This window comes from Vanessa atalanta, chromosome 17 (genome assembly GCF_905147765.1).
Source record: "Vanessa atalanta chromosome 17, ilVanAtal1.2, whole genome shotgun sequence".
NCBI lineage: Eukaryota > Metazoa > Arthropoda > Insecta > Lepidoptera > Nymphalidae > Vanessa > Vanessa atalanta.
This window is the reverse complement of record NC_061887.1, coordinates 11354090-11374050: the sequence shown is the minus strand read 5'-3', so window position 1 is coordinate 11374050 and position 19961 is coordinate 11354090. Positions and strand designations below refer to the sequence as shown.

Below are 19961 nucleotides of genomic sequence, written 5' to 3'. Positions count from 1 at the left end.
CGTAGTTTAAAAGAGCTAAGTGTACAGACGTAAAGCGACTTTGTATACTAAGTCGAGATAAAACATACCTAAATTAGTAAATCTACCAATGAACAATTAATTTTTTTATTCACTGTTTAGGTATTTATAAATCTTTAGATAATAATAATTTTATACATTGTCTTTTTTACGATATAATATAATAATAATAATTTATTCCTTCAACGTAAGTAAGTTACTTAGTAAAATACGTCTTCTCTCTTAGGTATTCTTTTAACCCCATAGGTGATTGCACTGCATTTATTTAATTATTTATAAATTAAAGGCTCAAGAAAGCGTTGTTTTAATTTGCGCAAATAAATTTTCTTTAAATCTATTAAATTAAAAACACACTACACTTTTTCAATAAAGATTATCAAAAGAATAATAATTATAATCGGTTAACATTTGGCGACGATATCTCATTCACATAGAACAAACAAATATAGGACCTTCATCTTTTTTAAATCGGCTCAAAATAAAATAAAGTCACATTTTCACCGTTACGTGATTTACGATTCCTGAACGAAACGTGTCCATTGTAGACTATTTTATCTGTTCCCTCTTTTGAAAATAGAACATTTCTAAACCGCGCGCAACTATGGCCGACCGACCGCATTTCGTGATTTCATACACAAATTAATTTTGCATTCATCCCATCCAGCGCTACGGGCGTAAATAAATTTGTCAATATAATAACACGGACGTGAGTGGCATACTAATTTGGATTTTTCACGACGAATAATTATTTGCGCGACGAGTTTAAATTTTCGTTCGATTGTAAGGTGGTTATGATATAACCATAAATAACGATTATTATTAATGAAGGGAAATGGGGTAGGTATAATAAGACACGTCTGCACTGTTTGACAATGTTTTTAATAATGAATATTAAATAATCAAGTAAAGCTGTTCGTTGATTGAATGAGTGGTGAGCGAATGTGAATGAGTGAAAGATTGAATAATATAATGAAAGAGAAATCTATTATGTATAGAGGCTTGAATTTTTGTATATTCCAACAGTCCCCCTCAAAAATACAAGTTAATATAATATAACAATACCATAACATAATTTCTTTCATTACTCATTTTTACAAATAAAATACTAACTATTTAGTTACATAAACCATAGTTTTATTTATTAAATAAACTCATTCCTTCATTTACTTGATTAACACAAAACATGAATTATTTTTCAAAACAAATTTAAATTCTTTCTTAATTCTATAAATCTCTTGGAGGGTATCGCTTTTGTGAACATGTCAGCTAGTTGATTTCCTGTGGAAATAGGTTCTAGCTTTATTATTTGATTAGCGATTTGTTCCCTAATAAAATGATATTTTATATCTATGTGCTTAGATTTTTTGTGATTTGTGGGGTTATTGGCAATACATATACAACTATTATTGTCTTCAAATATTACAATAGGCTCTGTTATTTGTATAGAAATACTATTTAACAATGACCTTATCCAGACTGCTTCTCTCACAGCCTCAAAGAGAGCCATGTATTCAGCTTCCGTTGAAGAGACGGCGACAGTATTTTGTTTTCGTGTGGTCCACGAAATTGTACAATTATTAAAGGCCTTAAACAAATAGCCAGTTGTACTTTTTCTGTCGTTCTCGTCACCTCCCCAGTCGGAATCTGCATACCCACTTATTATCTCTTTATATTCAGATTTTTTATAAACCAATTTTAAATTAATTGTACCTTTAATGTATCGTAAGAGATGTTTTAAATATTTCCACAACTCTTCGTTATTTTTAGATTGATATCTACTTAATATATTAATACAAGCACAAATATCTGGCCTTGTGCAAAGCATTGCATACATAAGGCATCCTATAACATTTTTACAAGGTGCATCATAGTGAGTGTCTGAATTTAAAGCTACAAAATTGATTTTAGAAGGAAAAGGTGAATTCGATGGATTACAATCTTTCATAGAAAATTTATTTAGAACATTTTGCAAATATGTTGTTTGATCTAAAGAAATTGTATTAGTTGTTCTTTGAATTCTAATACCAAGAAATAGTTTTAAGTCCTTCAAATCAGTCATTTGAAATTTTTGCATTAAACTGTTTTTAAACGCTTGTAATAAATTACTATTTTTAGTAGTAATAATTAAATCATCAACGTACAGAACTATATACACGTTTTTATCTATACAATTTTTATCTAATATGTACAGACAAGGATCTAATTCAGAGTTCTTAAAACCCATTTCCTTGAGAATGAGATCGAACCGTGCATACCAACACCTGGACGACTGTTTAGGCCATATAATGTTTTATTCAATTTACAAACCTGGTTATTACTTGCTAAAATACCTTCCGGTACTTCCATATAAATATTTTCTTTCAATATACCATTTAGAAACGCGGTTTTAACGTCCATGTGGTGTAAATGTAAATCAAACTGATTTGCCAGTGCTAATATAAATCTAAAAGTAGTTATCCGAGCCACTGGTGCGAACGTTTCGTGATAGTCTTGTAAATACTCTTGAGTGAAACCTCGAGCAACCAACCGAGCTTTATAACGTGTAGGTTCACCAAATTCATTATTTTTAATTGTAAATACCCACTTGCAACTTATAATATTAACATTTTTCGGTCTAATGACTAATGTCCACGTTTGGTTGCTTCGAAGCGACTCAATTTCATCCTGTATAGCGTTCAACCACTTATCAGAATCGTGCCTATCGAAAATATTCTTATATGATGTAGGTAAAGATTGCGTATCATTAAAAAGAGATAAAAATAAATCAGGATCGTGCATTTGCTTATAATTCTTTGGGGGTAATTCTCGAATTCTTTCGCTACGTCTTAAATTAGTGGTATTCGATGAACCGTCCAACGAATTGTCATTAAAAGAATCTTGTTGTTGATCTATTTTTAGCTTTGCCGAATCAATTTCGGGCTTACTAAATTTTGAAAGGGTTTCAATGTTGTCACTACTGCTACGTGTAGGGCGTGATTTTTCAAAGTTTAACTCGTCAAAAATAACATCGCGAGCTATAAAAACTTGATTATTTTCGATATTGAATAATCTATAACCGTTTGCATCGTAACCGATCAATATTGACTTGAAAGATTTCTCATCAAATTTAGTTTTTCTAGCTTTGTTATGAACGTATGCAGTAGATCCAAACATTTTTAAATGATTTATTTTCGGCCTTTTACCATGCCACATTTCGTATGGTGTTTTATTTATCAGAGTTTTAGTGGGTAGTATGTTAATTAAATAAGTAGCTGTTAAAACAGCTTCACCCCAAAATATTTTATTTAATTTCGCACTTGTAACCAATGTTCGAGCCATTTCGGTTAATGTACGATTCATTCTTTCTGATACACCATTTTGTTGTGGGGTGTAAGGAACCGTTAAATGATACATTATCCCTTTGTCAACACAAAATTCTTTGAATTCGTTTGAAAGGTACTCTCGGCCATTATCGCAATATAAATTAACAACTTTAGAATTAAATAAATTTTCACATTTTGTTACGTAGTCTTTCATACATTTATATGCTTCAGATTTAGAATGCATCAAATACGTTACTGTATAATGAGTAAAATCGTCAATAAAAGTAATAAAATAATTTTTATCATCAAATGTAGGTGGTGTAATAGGACCACAAATATCGGAATGAACTATAAAAAGTGGCCTATTTCTGACTGATTTATCTTTTGATTTTGCAAAGGGCAACCGCGACTGTTTACCAAGTATGCAAGACTCACATAATGTATCATTAGGCATAATATCATTAATTAGGTAACTATCATCAATTAAGTTTTTTAGAATGTTAAATTTATTTTTGTTTAAGTGACCTAGACGCTTATGCCATAGTTCGTAAGATGTAGAAGTTTGAGACAAATTTAAATTATGTTGAGATCGCGTATGCACTTGAAAAACTAATTTAAATAAATTATTACTGATAACACTCGATACTAAACACTTGATACTATTGTTAATATAAACACTGTTATTTTTAAATATAACAACCATACCTCCTTGTTGAATACGATATACAGATATTAAATTACATGGCACGTCCGGCGCATATAATACATTATTAATCGCCCCTTGAAAACCTAAATTAGTAGTGACATTTATTGTACCTTTACCAAACGCTTGAATGCTTTCATTGTTCTTAGCTATACCAATTTTAATCGGTATTGTGAACTCTGAGTAGGAAGAAAATAATTCCTTACTATTTACAACGTGGTCAGTTGCACCCGAATCTAAAATGAAAACAATATTATTAATATGATATTTATAAGAATTTGACAACTTACACGTTGAAAACATAAATGCGAAACTGTCCTCGTTATCGTTTCTGATTTGCAAAGCGCTCGCAGCTGCTGTTTTACTGCCGCTACTACCTCCATTTTGTTGTAACTTTTTGAAAAATCGACAATCCTTCTTCATATGATTTCGTCGTCCACAATAATCACAATATAATTTTGAAATTTTATATGATGAATTTCCGGTGTATGACTTCTTTTTATAATAATTATATGATTTCCTTTTATCGAATCCAATTTTGTTCTGCGATTTGAATTTATTCGTTGATGTATGTAAAACTTTGAGTTCTGTCGTCGTGGTATTCTTTAGTTTGACTTCGTGATCTAGAAGACGAGTTTTTACAAAAGATAGATGCAATTGTTCCTCTCCAAGTGTTTCCAGTGCCGTTATAACACCATCGTATGATGTGGGTAGAGTTAAAAGTAAATGTGATATTTTATCCATCTCATCCAATTTTGCACCAGCCGATATTAATTCAGTAATGATATTATCGAAATTGTTAAAATGTTCGAATAGTGTCACATCTGGCTGTAGTTTCATATTAAGTAACTGTTTACGTAAAGCCAATTGAGTCGCTAAGCTCCTCCGCTCATATACTTTGTCTAGTTCGGCCATTATGGATTTTGCAGTAGAAGAACCTCTTGCAAAGCTTAAAAATGTGTCACCCAAGTAATCTACAATCGTACCTTTTGCTAGCATATTCTTCTTAATCCACTCATTATCTGGTATTGGTGGTGGTTCTTCGTCAATAACAGGCAATAACTGCATTTCTTCTAGTAGTGACCTTATACGAAACTTCCAAGTACTATAGCGATCACCGTTAAATTGTTGTATATTTCTTTTACTTCTCGAATCCATTTTGAGTAACACTTTTACTATTAATTTTAATTATTTAAACAACTTTAAACATGACCTGGGCCCATAACCTGAAGGGAAATGGGGTAGGTATAATAAGACACGTCTGCACTGTTTGACAATGTTTTTAATAATGAATATTAAATAATCAAGTAAAGCTGTTCGTTGATTGAATGAGTGGTGAGCGAATGTGAATGAGTGAAAGATTGAATAATATAATGAAAGAGAAATCTATTATGTATAGAGGCTTGAATTTTTGTATATTCCAACAATTAAATTGTTATGTTTTATTTTAAGAAAATATGGATTTATTTTCTCGTGACGTCCACGTTGCTATATTCTATCCTCTCGCTTTCCTGCAATCTGTGGGAGTGATTACATTGAAGGACGGAAGTGTGTAACAGGAAGCCGGGAAACGCGCGCTATTTGATTTGAGCAATGAGCACGCGCTGCCGTAGACCGTCAAATGGTACCAACCCATTTTCTGAGAGAATATAATTTTACTGTTTCTTTTTACCAAGGTGAAATGTCAGATATTTCATATCATTCTATATTCATTCATTCATTCATTATCATTCCGCTATACCTGATTAATCAATATGATTGGCCTTCGTGTTTATACGATTATATCTATTCGTGCAAAATCTCGCATCAACCTGGTTAGACCAGTTTATGATTAGACATATGTATTAATATTACCAGAGCTGCCTCTTAACGTCAAGTTTTATTAACATACGGGCTGCCCGTCCCGACTTCGTTCGGGTGAAATAAGATTTTTATTTATGTCCCGATCGATCACATATCGGGTCAAATCTAAGTCTTTCTGAGACTTCAAGTACAAGTAAGTAAAATAACTCATCAAAATTGATGCTACCGTTTAGCAGGAGCTCAGTGATACTTGGTCACGATACCGGTACTATCTATAGAGATCCTGTGACGCCCGCCGAAGAGTCTGAGAGGTTCTGTTGATTTGTCAGTGGGTATTATGTTTATGAGAGCGCGCTAGGCGTCCTATATACAGGTGTATGTGACACTCGCTTCAGTTGGATGAAGATAGAGCGAAAAAAAATTTTCAGTGATATATAAACTTATAGAAGACTTATATATAAAGATATAACGAAACAATTTCTTAAAATGTAATTACATTTTACTCGGATTGTAATGTGGAAATAAAAACGTTGAAAACGTAAATCAAAATAATAATGTAAAAAAATAATAATGAAATCAAAACACAGTGACTATTTTGGTGCTTTGATTAGTTTTTCATTTCGAGATCGTGTATTCACAGGGGAAACAAAATTCTATGTGTTCATGATATATACGCAATTATTTTTTAATTGAAACGCAATAGAAGCGATTATTGCCAAGGTGTTATTATCTATAAAGTGGTGTGTTTTATTGCAATCAGAAACAGTTCTATCAAAATAGTAAATATTTTACTTTACTACATAGTAACTCCGTTACCGAATATATACACGGGTAAAGTACATGCTATTGACAGATTGACCGGTATGTACCTGTTACGACAATACGACGGGTTGGGCGTCAACATTTCAAGAATAATCTTTAAGAGATTCATCAAGATTTCATTTTTATATGGTTTTTTACCGTAGTTATGACATTACAGTTCCACCGAAATATGTGCCCATAAACAGATGAATAATTATGTCCTGAATATTTACGAGAGCTTGAATTTATTTTCATTAAATTATTTATGTAAAGATTGTGGATTTAAGCGCGGACAAGCACCGAATTATAATCTGCTTAATTTTGTATAATTCATCTTGTGCTCGGCGGTGAACGAAAAAATGTGTATATAACGTAAATTGGAATAAGTTCCAAACTTATTCTTCGAGAGAAGAGACCTTTTCCCAGCAGTAAGACATTTATTGGTTTTTACTTTACTTTAATAGCGCAATGGCGTCCGGCCTAGCTCTGTAAAAAGTCGCAGGTTCGATCCTGCCTCCTTGGTCCATTGGCGTCCCCACTCTTAGGCATAATTGGAGGGAATGAAAGGAATATTATTAATAAACTAAAAGGGCCATTTCAACTAAACAGACTTTTTTAAACAAAAAATCGATATGCCTGCAATTTTTTAAATGGAAAAAATATGGGAACTGTCAAAAATCAAATAAACTTACCTATATTTAGCAAAGTTTGTCCAAAGCGTCACCATCCGTTTTATCATATCCATTTCAAATAATCTAGGTGGCAATGGAAAAGTGTGAGGTTTGAACAAATAAAACAATTCATCCGCGTGAGACGCCCCTGGCTTAAACATAAAACCAGATATAATCTTTGGCATGTTAATGTATCCATTATACTTAAAGAGGTAGTAATAAATTGGCTGATCTGTTGTCTTGGCATATAACGTGGATTCTAGAGCCGTTGGATATTTTATGTGAACATCAGATATTAAATCGACTAAGTCCATTATAGGGTCATCGTTTGTTGGTGAAAAATATCTGTCTAGAATAGCCTTAACTGTAACATTTTTAGTTATCTCAGACGGGAATATTAAATCACTATGGAATATATCGTCCAGGTTCACTTCTTCGTTAACATTCTTTATGCTGTTCCCGTGGGTCGTACCAGTAAAATATATACCTTCATTATCGTTATAACCAATGATTATAGGCATTTTTGTATAGTTACCAGCTTCCAATATTTCGCTTGGATATTTTGTAATAACGGACTCGACGCCCGGTATATCCTTTTCAACACACGGTACGAATAACGTTTCAGCTGTAACAAGCTTTTTTCGCTTCGTATATTTGATAGCAGATATTAATTCGTTGATTGACTTAGTTGATAAAACTTTGTAAATTTCATGAGGATTGCTTCCCAAATAACCAAATTCTTGCGCTATTGTTCTGGCTGTTTTGATAGGGTCATGTTGGATTGCCCAAGGAGCTATCGTTGCACCACTCTGTAATATGGCTCTGTGAAACAATCCTCTGGCTGCCTGTGATAGAATGAGGTAAGAAGTCGACACCGATCCCGCACTCTCACCAAACAAAGTTACATTGTTAGGGTCACCTCCGAATGCCGCGATATTTCTTTGAATCCACCTCAAAGCTGCTATTTGGTCTTTTAGACCTGCATTTCCAGGTGCTTCTTTTATACCAAGACAGAGGAATCCTTCTACGTTCAGCCTGTAGTTAATACCGACAAAAATTACATCTTGCTCGACAATGAAGTCTGGACCATAAATAAATGCTGAACCAGTTCCCTCTAAGAAGCATCCACCATGAATAAATACCATTACTGGGAGTGGTTTTCTTGGAGATACTGTAGCTGGCGTATATACATTTAATTTAAGACAATCTTCATCACCCAAAATGATCGGACCGAACATTTTTTGTGGGCATCGGACATTTTCGTTGATAGCTTCGAAGATGCCATCCCATTTTGGTGGCGGCAATGGAGCCTGAAATCATGGAACGGTACTTTAAAACTCGATCATCATGTTTATCTTTTCAGAAAAGATATATAATTAAATTGTAAATGACAAAAGATATACAGATTTTATTTTAAGTTAAAATTTATATGAATACTTGAGGTGTACTAAAGATCTTTTCTTATGTGCAGAATATAAGATGAATTATTTGTCGAAGATTGCAGGTTCAAATACTAGTTTTCATATGGTTTATTTGTGTTTATAAATTATCTCGAAGTTAGTAAGCCAGTTTTACGAGGAAACATGCATGTGTCGAAATCATCCATGCCTGTATTTACCAACTCGTAATGAAGCATTGTGGGAGAATAAGCTACAAAATCTGCTTCTCAAGAGGGGAAGTCTTGGCTCAGCAGTGGCACATTTACTGCCTACTACTTACGTTACTAAAACTAGTCTAATTTACTCAAGTGGTTTGCCAACCTGATAGATCTGCAATATGAGAGCTGGTCTGACACTGGTCTGGTGTACACTTACGTGTGATCGTATTAACTGTGGGTAGTGTCACATGATATAGTCTACAACCTTTTTTAAAACCTAGTGGTTAAATTATCTTCGATCTTTCTCAATAATCGGCCTATAATGTTTTTATAAATACTTTTTCAAATTTATAATATTAGTTTATAGTAATATTATATATCAAATATTTAAAATATAAAAGTTAGCAGTGTCTCGTAAAACGAAACTTTTTAGAGGGCAAGTACTCGCATAGATGTACGAAGAACCTTCATTACTGGCAGTCGTGACATTTTCCTTGACTTCATTTTACCTACTTTACTTGGACGCTTACAAACTGCAGATGCAAGAAAAATGTTATAAACGAAACATGTGACATGTAGTTCAAATATTTTTACTCTTTTTGCAGGCTAGACTGGATTAGCTAAATAGCATAAAATAGCCAATTTATTGGCAATTGACTAATGAAATAAATTACATTTTGACTATAAATTTACAAAAAGAAAAATTGTAGTATTAGTCATTGTTACAATGAGTACAATGAACATTTCTGCACATTATATATACATATATATATTTGAAGGGAAAATAAAAAAGATCTTACGAAACTTCATTTTCAAATCTTACAAAATGTTTGGGTTGGTCTTAAAGAATTTTTCCAAGATTTAATAATTTAAAAACGAATGAATTACGAAATCTGGTAAACGTTGTAGGGTCATTTGAAATACGTACATACAGACATTATATACTAAAGTGCTTTATATATTTGACAAGACCGCGCCTATTAAATCGACAAGGACGTATCTACGATCGAATAATATAGTACGTTTTGTGAAATAGAAAAAATATATAAATATGCATTAAATTTACTTATTGGTAGATTTTTAATTATTATATAATACGGCAAGTATTGTATTAGAGTATTATTTTGTTTTTTAATACGGGTGAAGATAATAAGTATTTAGAGGAACGTGTTCATAAGAAGTACGCAAATAGAAGTTTTCATTGTAGTCTTTCTGGAAATGATCATTACATTTAGGTTTTCTTATAATACTTTATTTTTAAATTTTAATTTTTGATTAAATGACCTCAGAATGAGTGACAAAATAACTCAGTAGATTTTTTTTGTAAATTTTTTAATTGTTTACAATTTTCAACATTACAAAAACAGCTAAGAGGCAATTATTTATTCCAAGGTATGATGAATGATATAAAATCGAAGACTATTATTTTTGTAATTAAAAATGACAACGGAGTTGACAACCTGCCAAATTTTTGGATTGATATTAGTGGACCATAAAAATGTTTATATACTAAAGCAGTGTACCTGAAACCTGTTCTTCTCAGTAACAGTAGCGTACGGTATTCCAAAATACTGATATATCCTGCCATTATCACTCACTCGCCCCCTCACTAGACCGCTCCCCACTTTCACTAGCGGCGTCGGCTCTTTCACCACATTCGCCAAGAGCAGCGACAGTAGCGCCACATACTTCATACTATTTAAATTAACCGTTCGTTTAGTAAGTCATAATTACAGAATACATTAATGTTGTATTTTAAATACTCTTTAATTGCGTCGTTTATTTTAATATGTTATTGTATAACACGATTCACGTTCGATTGGACAGAGAGGCACAATGTTACTATGCACTGTGTGTTGCTCGTTGGTACGTTGTACGAACTATCAGCAAAGCGATTATAAGGAAAATCATATATTTTTTACATAAGGGCCTAACTATACTGGGCAATGTCGATTGTCATTAATGCCAATATATGTTTTAAGAGTATGCTTATTCGCGTTGCGTGTAATATTTCAAGTAGGAGGCACGTTGATATATACAGATTGAACCTGTGGTTTAAGAACACGAGGCGATCTGTGTGTTATTCAACTAATAGGGCTGGTATATTTACACTAATAAATCGGACATAGAAATAATATAATAGTAAACTTCAAACACGAAGCGTAGTTGTGTTCTAGTTGTTCTAGTAATGAGTTTCAATTAGCTCTAACTATTTCCAACAATTATATATAACGCTATATATTATAACAGATAAATTAATAGCGATATTACAATTGAAAATTCTGATATACTTATAACATCTTAAATTTATCATATTAAACGGAATATACCTATACATATAATAAAATTGGAGTGTCTGTTTGTAATATTAAAATAACCCATTTTTACTAAATTCATATGTATGTATACATGTTACATATACCAAAATAACATTTTTTACAATTTTTGTCTGTCTCTTTGTTCCGGCTAATCTCTGGAACGGCTTAGCCGATATCGACGGGACTTTCACTGGCAGATAGCGGATGTAATATGGAGTAACTTAGGCGACTTTTATTTTAGAATTATATATAGAATTAAAATAAAATCACGCTACAATATTCAAATAACTTAACAACAACGCGCACGAAGTCGCGGGCAGCATTTGTATATATTATTTATAATATTTCAGTTATTTTTTATATATCCGAGCAAGAGTTACTGCAGTTTAATTTATAACGCTACTAGACATGTGTGGATGTGCCTTTATAGGTTATCAATAATTGACCTGATGTGTGTATTGTATTATATGTGCATATACAATGCACATATAGTTATTTGTGTATTGTTATTGTTAAATGAATACGGTTATATTGTAATATTATGTTAACTACAATGATAGAGCAATGAGGTGATTGTTAAGTTTGTTTGTGAAAGTAAGTAATAATATTTGTAAGCGAGAGCCGAGATGGCCCAGTGGTTAGAATGCGTGCATCTTAACCGATGGTTTCAGATTCAAACCCAGCAGGCACCACTGAATTTTCATGTGCTTAATTTGTGTTTATAAATCATGTCGTGCTCGGCGGTGAAGGAAAACATCGTGAGGAAACCTGTGTGTGTGTGTGTGCATGTGTCTAATTTCAACGAAATTCTGCCACACGTCTATTGCACCAACCCGCATTGGAGCAGCCTTATGGAATATGCTCCAAATCTTCTCCTCAAAGGAAGAGGAGGCCTTAGCCCAGCAGTGGGAAATTTACAGTACTGTTGTATATTCTTTGTTGTGAATATGAAATTATATGAATATTATAAATTAAATGATAAACCAGTTGAAAAACGTTAGTTAATAAACTGTAAAATAACGTTCGGTAAATATGATATTTTTTACAGTAATTCTGCCGGTCCGAACAAGCTGCGCAAGCATTGCTCCATGTAATGGAACAGTTGTTTTTTACTTTTTCAAAATTTAATTGTGTTACATTTAATTTCATTAAATTAAATCATTATTTAAATTATAATTTATTAAAAAATCATTATTTTTTTAAATTGTTTTTTAATTTTATAATTCATTTTAGAATACAACCGCTAGAGACAGATATACAGATGTATACATGTACATGTAGATGACATTGGATTTAGTTACCTCAAAAACTCGTAATAAAACCTGTATTCAATAATCATTTCCGGTATTATATTTGGTATACCTTTTGTTTAGCCGGATGTTTTGACAGAGACCCCTGCTGTGGTCACGAGCTGACTAAAACATAGGGTAAAAGATTTAAAAAGCGGTATCGTGGTAAATTGTAAAGGTATAATTTGTTCAATTGTTTACATTAAATCCATAACTTTTCTCGTAAATGCCATTATAAGTAGGCTTTTTAAATGTAATTCTTAACAGATATCGAAACTTATGATCGTTCGCTTCAGCTAGTCTAAGTTGAGAAATGTTTGCCTCGATGTTGGCTAACCGTCCGACTTGCCGAGACGGATACATTTCCTTCGAGTTACGTTAATTTTATTTGCAGTGATGTACCACAAGTGTCGTTATGTTTTAGTGTGAAATTAGACCTTAACATGTAAGTAAACATGTAAGTATTTTCATTTGAGTATATGTGTGTATGCCTGCTCTATCAGTTGAGCGTGTGCGGTGAAATGTTAAAATGTGTGCGTGTGTAAACATAAACGACATAGATTAGCAAGCCGTTACACAAGTGCAAGTTACGTTTAGCAACGCATCGGCAATATAAGATAACTAATTAGAATATGAAGTCAGTCATGTTTTTTTTTCTTATTCATAAAAGGAAGGCAGACGAGCTTTGTGCTAGCCCGCCCGTCAGTATTGCTGTGTTCCGGCTTGAAGGGTGACCGAGCCAGTGTAACTACAGGCCCAAGGGACATAACATCTTAATTCCCGAGGTTGGTGGCGCATTGGTGATGTAAAGAATGGTTAATATTTCTTACAGTGCCATTGTCTATGGGCGGTGGTGACCACAAAAAGACCTAATACGATGGCAGATGGACACTTACCGCAATATATACTGGAAGAAGCTACTAATACTTATTACTCAGTAAAAACGCTGTTGTGGAATTAAAGATGTTATGACCCTTATTCTTGTAAATACACTTTCCCTTTAAACATAAGAATAATTTGTAAATATGTGTGTACGTTATGAATGCTATTATTCAATGTTATAAGTTCATAGTTGACGTCTATTTTATTAATCTGGTATCAATTAAACAATACTTGCCATCAAATTGTTATTCCTATGCAAAACACACAAGTTCAGGGTACAATTTCCAAGTTTAGTTTTAGAATATAAACGATTATTATAATAGTTAAAACAAGGTCAATACGTACGTTACACTAGCCTTAATAAATGTTGATGATATGCATGTTTTTAAATGATTTAATTTTAAAACTAATGACGTGCGGTGGAAATGACTGCCGGTAATGACCTTTGGTAATTACGATAGTAGGAAGAGTTTCACAATGACGTTATTTTAACGAAGGCCACGGGTAACTGCAAAAATGACATAACTTACTTACTTACTCATCAATGACTAGAATTGTTTATAAATAAATTAGAATATAAATTTAAAATATTGTCGGATCATTAAATGTAGCAATATAATGTGGATATGAGATTTTGCTATTTATTAAAATCAGGGGAGTTGTTATTTAGTAGCTTTCAAAGCAGGCACATGTAACAACATTTTTAATTTCTTTGGTGAACGAATTAATTATTATCATTTCTGAAAGTACCAATTTCGACGGTCAGTAATATATATGTTGGCGGATGGACAACCTCTATGAAATATAATTTTTATAGGGTTTTGTGCAAGCCTGTCAAGCTATTTACCCCTCTACTAATCAGATATTCTGTTGCCAAAAAGCAGTAGATAATTAGAATTTTTGGGTTTCGGTCTTAAGGTTAAGTAAGCCAATATAACCACTGGCACAAGACATAAAATCTTTGTTCGCTGGTTGGTGGCACAGCAATCTAAGGAGAGGTTAAATTTCTTACAGCTCCAATGTTGTCTTACAGTGGCAATGGGCTCTAAATATCACTGGGTCATTGGTTTACCCGTCCATATAATCATTTAATAAAAATAAACATATATTTTACAATCAGAGATTAATCAGAGTCAAGCCTTATTAAGATCAAGATATTACTTGTCAATCTACATCTCCTAATTATGTACTAATCAGATACGTGTTATCTTGACTTATCCAAAGAACTAATTAACAAGAAAGTCACGAAGAAGAAACAAGAAAGTTAATTTATATTTGGAACGAGGAATTTGCATGTATTTAAGGAATTTTGTTTTGTGTTTTATGCCTCACTTTTAGACGTCGACGCTGCGTAGATAATTTTTCTATTCTTATTTGAGATTCTTTTTTACTTACAAGAGGCATAGGATAGGCAAATTGGTCACCAACGCTCGTATTTATTGACGAGGTAGCAAATATTTGCAACTAGCTGTGCCCCATTAAAGGACTATCATAGAAAATTCCAACCCCAGTTTTACCCCTTTAGGGATAGAGTTTCGTGAAATCCGGATTTTTACACCCTATAAGGAACCTACCTGCCAAATTCCAAGTTTGTAGGTGTTATAGTGTCTGAGATTTCGTGATTAATTAGTGCGTGGTATTTCGCTTTTATATATGTAGATTAGTTTCATCGCGCTACCAACTTTAAAAAATAAGTAATGTCCCTAAAATATAAGTTATGTCCCTTGTGCCTTGTTGTGAAATTACACTGACTCAATCAAACTTTACGTGTGTAATAAAGGTATTTAATATACATAGATATTATATAATCAATCACAATTTGGTTTACTTTTGATAGTACTTTTAAACAAGATTGTAAGTCGGATACCAAACCAATCAACGTCTGTTTGATAATTACAAAGATATAAAAACAATCAAAGCGAGTTGCCAACGTCGTCTGATCTTGGCCTCTTTGAAAACAATGCAGCGTCAACTTGAAAGGAATTATTAATGAGAAATATTTGCTACGACTAGATATACCTATTATTGGTGTTCAATTTGACGTCGTAAATTGAATTCTTTTAATTATGAACAAAATAAAACGAATGCACTAAAATTACTAAAAATAGAACTCGAAAAAAAAAATGTTTTTGTAAGATACTTAAAAAAGAAATTGCTAAGTTTATTTCGTTAGTTATTTCTAGGTCCGAGGGTAGATTTTTGGCAAAACAAGATTGATGAAAATTAATGAGGATGAGTACAATGAGTAGTAAAAATCTACCTACCTCTATGGAACACATTTTAAATCATCCAAATCGGTCATGCCATAATATTTAATATTTTTATAAAAAGTATAGATCAAAACTAAATAAATATTGTGTATAAAGAATATTATAAGTATATATTAAGAGGTTTTTAATAACTATTTGGAAACCTATACGAGTATCTAAATTTAACTGAATACCATGTGATTTGTCAGTTTATGTAAAAAATAAAAACCTATCTCTTCAATGTTCAATTTTGTTAATAAATAAAAATGTATATTATTAAGACACTGGACATTTCTTATTTTCTTTTACAAATAAAGAATATTATGTAATGTAATTTGCTGTAATGTCTATTGACAAAAAATAAATGAAGTTCGAACCTAAATACGACACAGATGGGTACGTGGACTGGCAAATGGGATACTTGATGTTAACTAGCCACCAGACATTTACGCTGTAAGAAATATTTGCCATATCTTTCATCACACGTTGACGTTCAAGACGTTGTCCCTCGTGGTTTAATGTGACGTATTGAAATGTTTATATATGACGGCGTATGGTCCGTCATCTTATTTATTCATACTGGTTGGAAAAGAGTGTCAATGGGAGTTGAACGGTGCTCTAGTGAAGCGTCGCGTCGATGGTAGCGCGGCAGCCATCTTGAATCGACAGACATTCAAGATATCCCGCGCACCACGTTTGCGACGAATCGCTAATTTCCAACATTATCTTTATTCTTTTGTAAATGATTTATTAACGAATCGATATTAATGACTATTGTGAATATATCTGTGTAATTGATTTGTTTAATTAACAATAACTAAAATTGTGGATCGTTCATATAAAATCGTTTGAATATACACTCACTATCTCGAATAATCCTGATATTACTAATAAAATGTCTATATATAAATAAAATACAAAAGTTTTATTTACTTAATCACAACAGTAATCAAGTTGTAATTAACAATCAGTGTCCTAAGCCTCTGTTCCATTAACTAATATAGAAAATTCTCCAACAATGTAACAAATTTTTGTTCTGATCACACATTTATCATTCCATATATTAATTTAACATAAATAAATAAATTCTTAAAATAAAGTCTTTTAGATCTGTTAATACAACATTACTTCTTTCTTCTAAATTTGGAGTAAGTTTTATTCCAAAATAACAATTTATCGTCGTCCCATAGCGGTTCGCTTGAGAACTTTCTGTCAATGACCAGTAAATGGGGGTCGTTTTTGTCAACTGGGAGCCATTTCATTGGTAACTCTTGGGTTATAGCAGGTGATGGGTCTCTGAAACGTAATTGAGTATGCATTAATAATGAATTGTGTAAAATACTACTATTATCAATACGAAAAATGATGTTAACGTAAAAGTAACAGTTCGACTTAAGCGTCTTCCCAAGGAGAAGGATAGAAGCGTATATCATCACGCGCCTCTAATGCAGGTATGAACATGTTACAGATATTCAAGCAACAACGAAATTAATTAAAAATACAAACATAAGGATATCACAACTCGGTGGCGCTTGTCCGGATATAAAAAATCTATAATTTTTAGTGAAGAATGACGTGCACGCGGGCCGTTTTGGGCATATATTAGTGATTTTTTGTATTTATATCAGCTATATAAAGATTTGATATTTTGTGTTTAAAAAGTTGAAGAGTGGGTAGTACCTTCCCAGAAAGATTGACACTAGCATAGTCGATGGTACATCTTGGAAATCACAATATGCTTTTTAAGAATAATATTGAATGAACAATTTGCCTTTATATAACAATTCCTCAGCAGTAAAACTTCTTATATTAAACAAGATCTTACCCATATTTAGCGAAATTCGTCCACAATGTCGTGATCCTATTAATTGTGTCCATTTCAAAGAACGATTGCACTAACGTCACTTTCATCTTAAACATATAAAATAGATCGTCGGCGTGGGTGGCGCCGGGATACTTCCAAAATTTAATTAGCATTTTGAGTATGTTCATCCATCCATCATAGCTGAGTTTGTACGCATAAACCGGGTGTTTATTACTTTTAGCAAGCATTTCAGTTGTTATAGTTACGGGATATATAATACCAGAGTCACCTTCGAATTCTGATAATCTTAGTAACATATCGTCTGAATTATTACTGCCGTTGTAAATCTTTTGAAGTTGTTGTGCTATTTTTACTTTATCATCGTTTAATACGAATTCTAGATCTCTGGGCATTGCGCTGTAGAAATTGAATTGACTTTTTGTAGTATCGTTTTCTTTACCAACAAACATATAGCCTTCGGCGTTATTATAACCCATAATAATAGGAACTTTATTGTACATCTCCTTCGATATCAAGTTAAAGGGTACGTCACTAATAAATTGTTCTTCATTTGGTATTTTCTTTTCTACGCACGGTACGAAGATATTCTCTGATAGCACGACATCACCTTCAAGTCTCGGTATTCGCGTGCTAAGTAATTCTTCAGCTGATTTACTTTGAAATAATTCATATAATTGGTGAGGATCTTCTAAGTTGTAACCCATTTGTTTCGCCAATTCTCTTGCCGTTTTCATAGGCTCAAATTGTAAACTCCAAGGTGACATTGCTGAGCCGCTTTGCATGATTGCTCTTTGGAAGAGTCCTTTGGATAATGGTGAAATAATATGGTAAAGCACAGATGCTGATCCAGCACTTTCACCGAATAATGTTACGTTATCGGGATCACCACCAAAAGCTCTAATATTTCTTTTAACCCACAGTAATGCCTGCACTTGGTCTTTCAAACCTACGTTTCCAGGAGCATCTTCAATACCTAGGCACAGAAATCCTAATACTTCAAGTCTATAATTAAATGTAACTAGAATAACATCGTGTTTGACTAAATAATCCGGTCCATATAGAAATGGCGAACCGGAGCCGTCTCTGAAACCACCGCCATGAATATAAACCATTACAGGTCGAAGTTTATCAGCTGGTTGGGCGGGTGTGTAAACGTTTAGCGTGAGGCAGTTTTCCTGTCCCAAAATCAAAGATTTGGAGAATCTTTGTGAACACCTAATGTGTTCCTCGATTGCTTCTAATGTGCCTTCCCATTGTGGACTCGGACGAGAACTCTGAAAAAAACATCATTGGTTTGATTAGAATGTTGTTGTGTACAATTAGTTTTTAAAAGTTATTGACGATAAATACATTTGTTTTATTTTTATGTTACTCGTCGGATGTTAAGGGATTGATTACCTTTGCTCATAAACACTAACTACATAGATACCGTGTAAGTGTGTAGTTTTAGTATGTTAGGAAATAATCAATTATAAAAGAGTTCGTTTATTATTTTTGGTGTATAAGATGTTCGTGTATTCGTGAATCTAAAAAATTGTCTATTCAACGTTATGTTTCTTGTTTATGTTCTTCGTTAGCTTCGCGATTATAATATCTCTTTTTTATTCAATTGGTTACATTATGAAGGTGCCCTCATATAAAAAATACGCAGATTCATTTGAACAGCGCCTTTATTATGCGGGTATTCAATTTGTTTATCACAAAACGATAAAAAAATGCCTGCATGTATACTTCCAGTAAAAACATATTCACTTTTTTACTATAATTCCTCAGATATTTTTGTAGTTGGTGTTTGGTGTAGGATCTAAAAGCAAGTTCTTTAGTCATGAATAAATACGATTTTTATTTATTTTATTATTGTATTTTAAAAGTAGCATTGTGAAGTGTTCTATATAAACAATTTCAAATCTCGGATACGTATTTGCATACATTAATTCGTACTATCGAGATATCTAACCTGGAATCTTTGTTCGTAAGAAGCGTACGGTATTCCCAGGTAACTTATATGTGTACCATCAGCTGCCATTGACCCGCGCACTAGACCACTGCGCACGCGCACCGGTAACGTTGGCTGCCGAACCAGTCGGCCTGCCCATAGCGACCATAATACTATCCAGTAATACTTCATAGCTCTAATATTTACGATAGTAAACACTGTTTTTTCACAACAACTAATATTTCAAACGTCAGTAGCATAATACCTACTTATACTGTTTTTATTAAACGATTATATTCATAAAATATTGCTCTTGACCACTCTTGCCCAATAAACACTCTTGAAGTTTTTGTATCACAAAACACCAAAACAAGTAAAATTAATTATCATTCATATGCATACTTTCAAATGACACTGCTGTATGTTTAATTAAAATCAAAGTTTAAATATTTAAATTATGTAGACGACACGTCTTTCGCCGGTATACGACAGACAGAAGTCAACGGAACAGTCAGCGTACGTTACAAGCAACCGACATTACAAACTCGACTGCTGGGTTAACTAGTG

General features: G+C 32.8%; 2 protein-coding genes across 2 annotated transcripts in view; both read right to left on the bottom strand.

Annotated features, from left to right (window-relative positions):
- LOC125070180 (esterase FE4-like) overlaps window positions 1-19961 on the bottom strand; it is a 43653-nt gene that overhangs the window by 13060 nt on the left and 10632 nt on the right. Inside the window, exons 2-4 of the mRNA XM_047679908.1 lie at window positions 12576-12628; window positions 10419-10590; window positions 7320-8608 (exon numbers count right to left, since the gene is read on the bottom strand). Of these exons, the coding sequence (XP_047535864.1) occupies window positions 7320-8608; window positions 10419-10589 (1460 nt within the window). The 5' untranslated portion in view covers window position 10590; window positions 12576-12628. The remainder of the gene's footprint in view (window positions 1-7319; window positions 8609-10418; window positions 10591-12575; window positions 12629-19961) is intronic.
- On the bottom strand, window positions 16538-19905 carry LOC125070182 (acetylcholinesterase-like). Its single transcript, XM_047679911.1, has 3 exons — window positions 19416-19905; window positions 17459-18732; window positions 16538-16929 (listed from the first exon to the last, which is right to left on the bottom strand). Exons 1-3 carry the CDS (start codon window positions 19584-19586, stop codon window positions 16758-16760), a joined length of 1617 nt encoding a protein of 538 aa, XP_047535867.1. The 5' UTR covers window positions 19587-19905; the 3' UTR covers window positions 16538-16757.

Bases quoted from the DNA above. Each gene is read 5' to 3' on its own strand.
- LOC125070182 (XM_047679911.1), bottom strand. From the start codon at position 19,586: ATGAAGTATTACTGGATAGTATTATGGTCGCTATGGGCAGGCCGACTG. The intron at 18,733-19,415 runs GTTAGATATCTC...TGTTTTTTTCAG, and splicing joins CTTACGAACAAAGATTCCAG to AGTTCTCGTCCGAGTCCACA. The intron at 16,930-17,458 runs GTAAGATCTTGT...ATTACGTTTCAG, and splicing joins ACGAATTTCGCTAAATATGG to AGACCCATCACCTGCTATAA.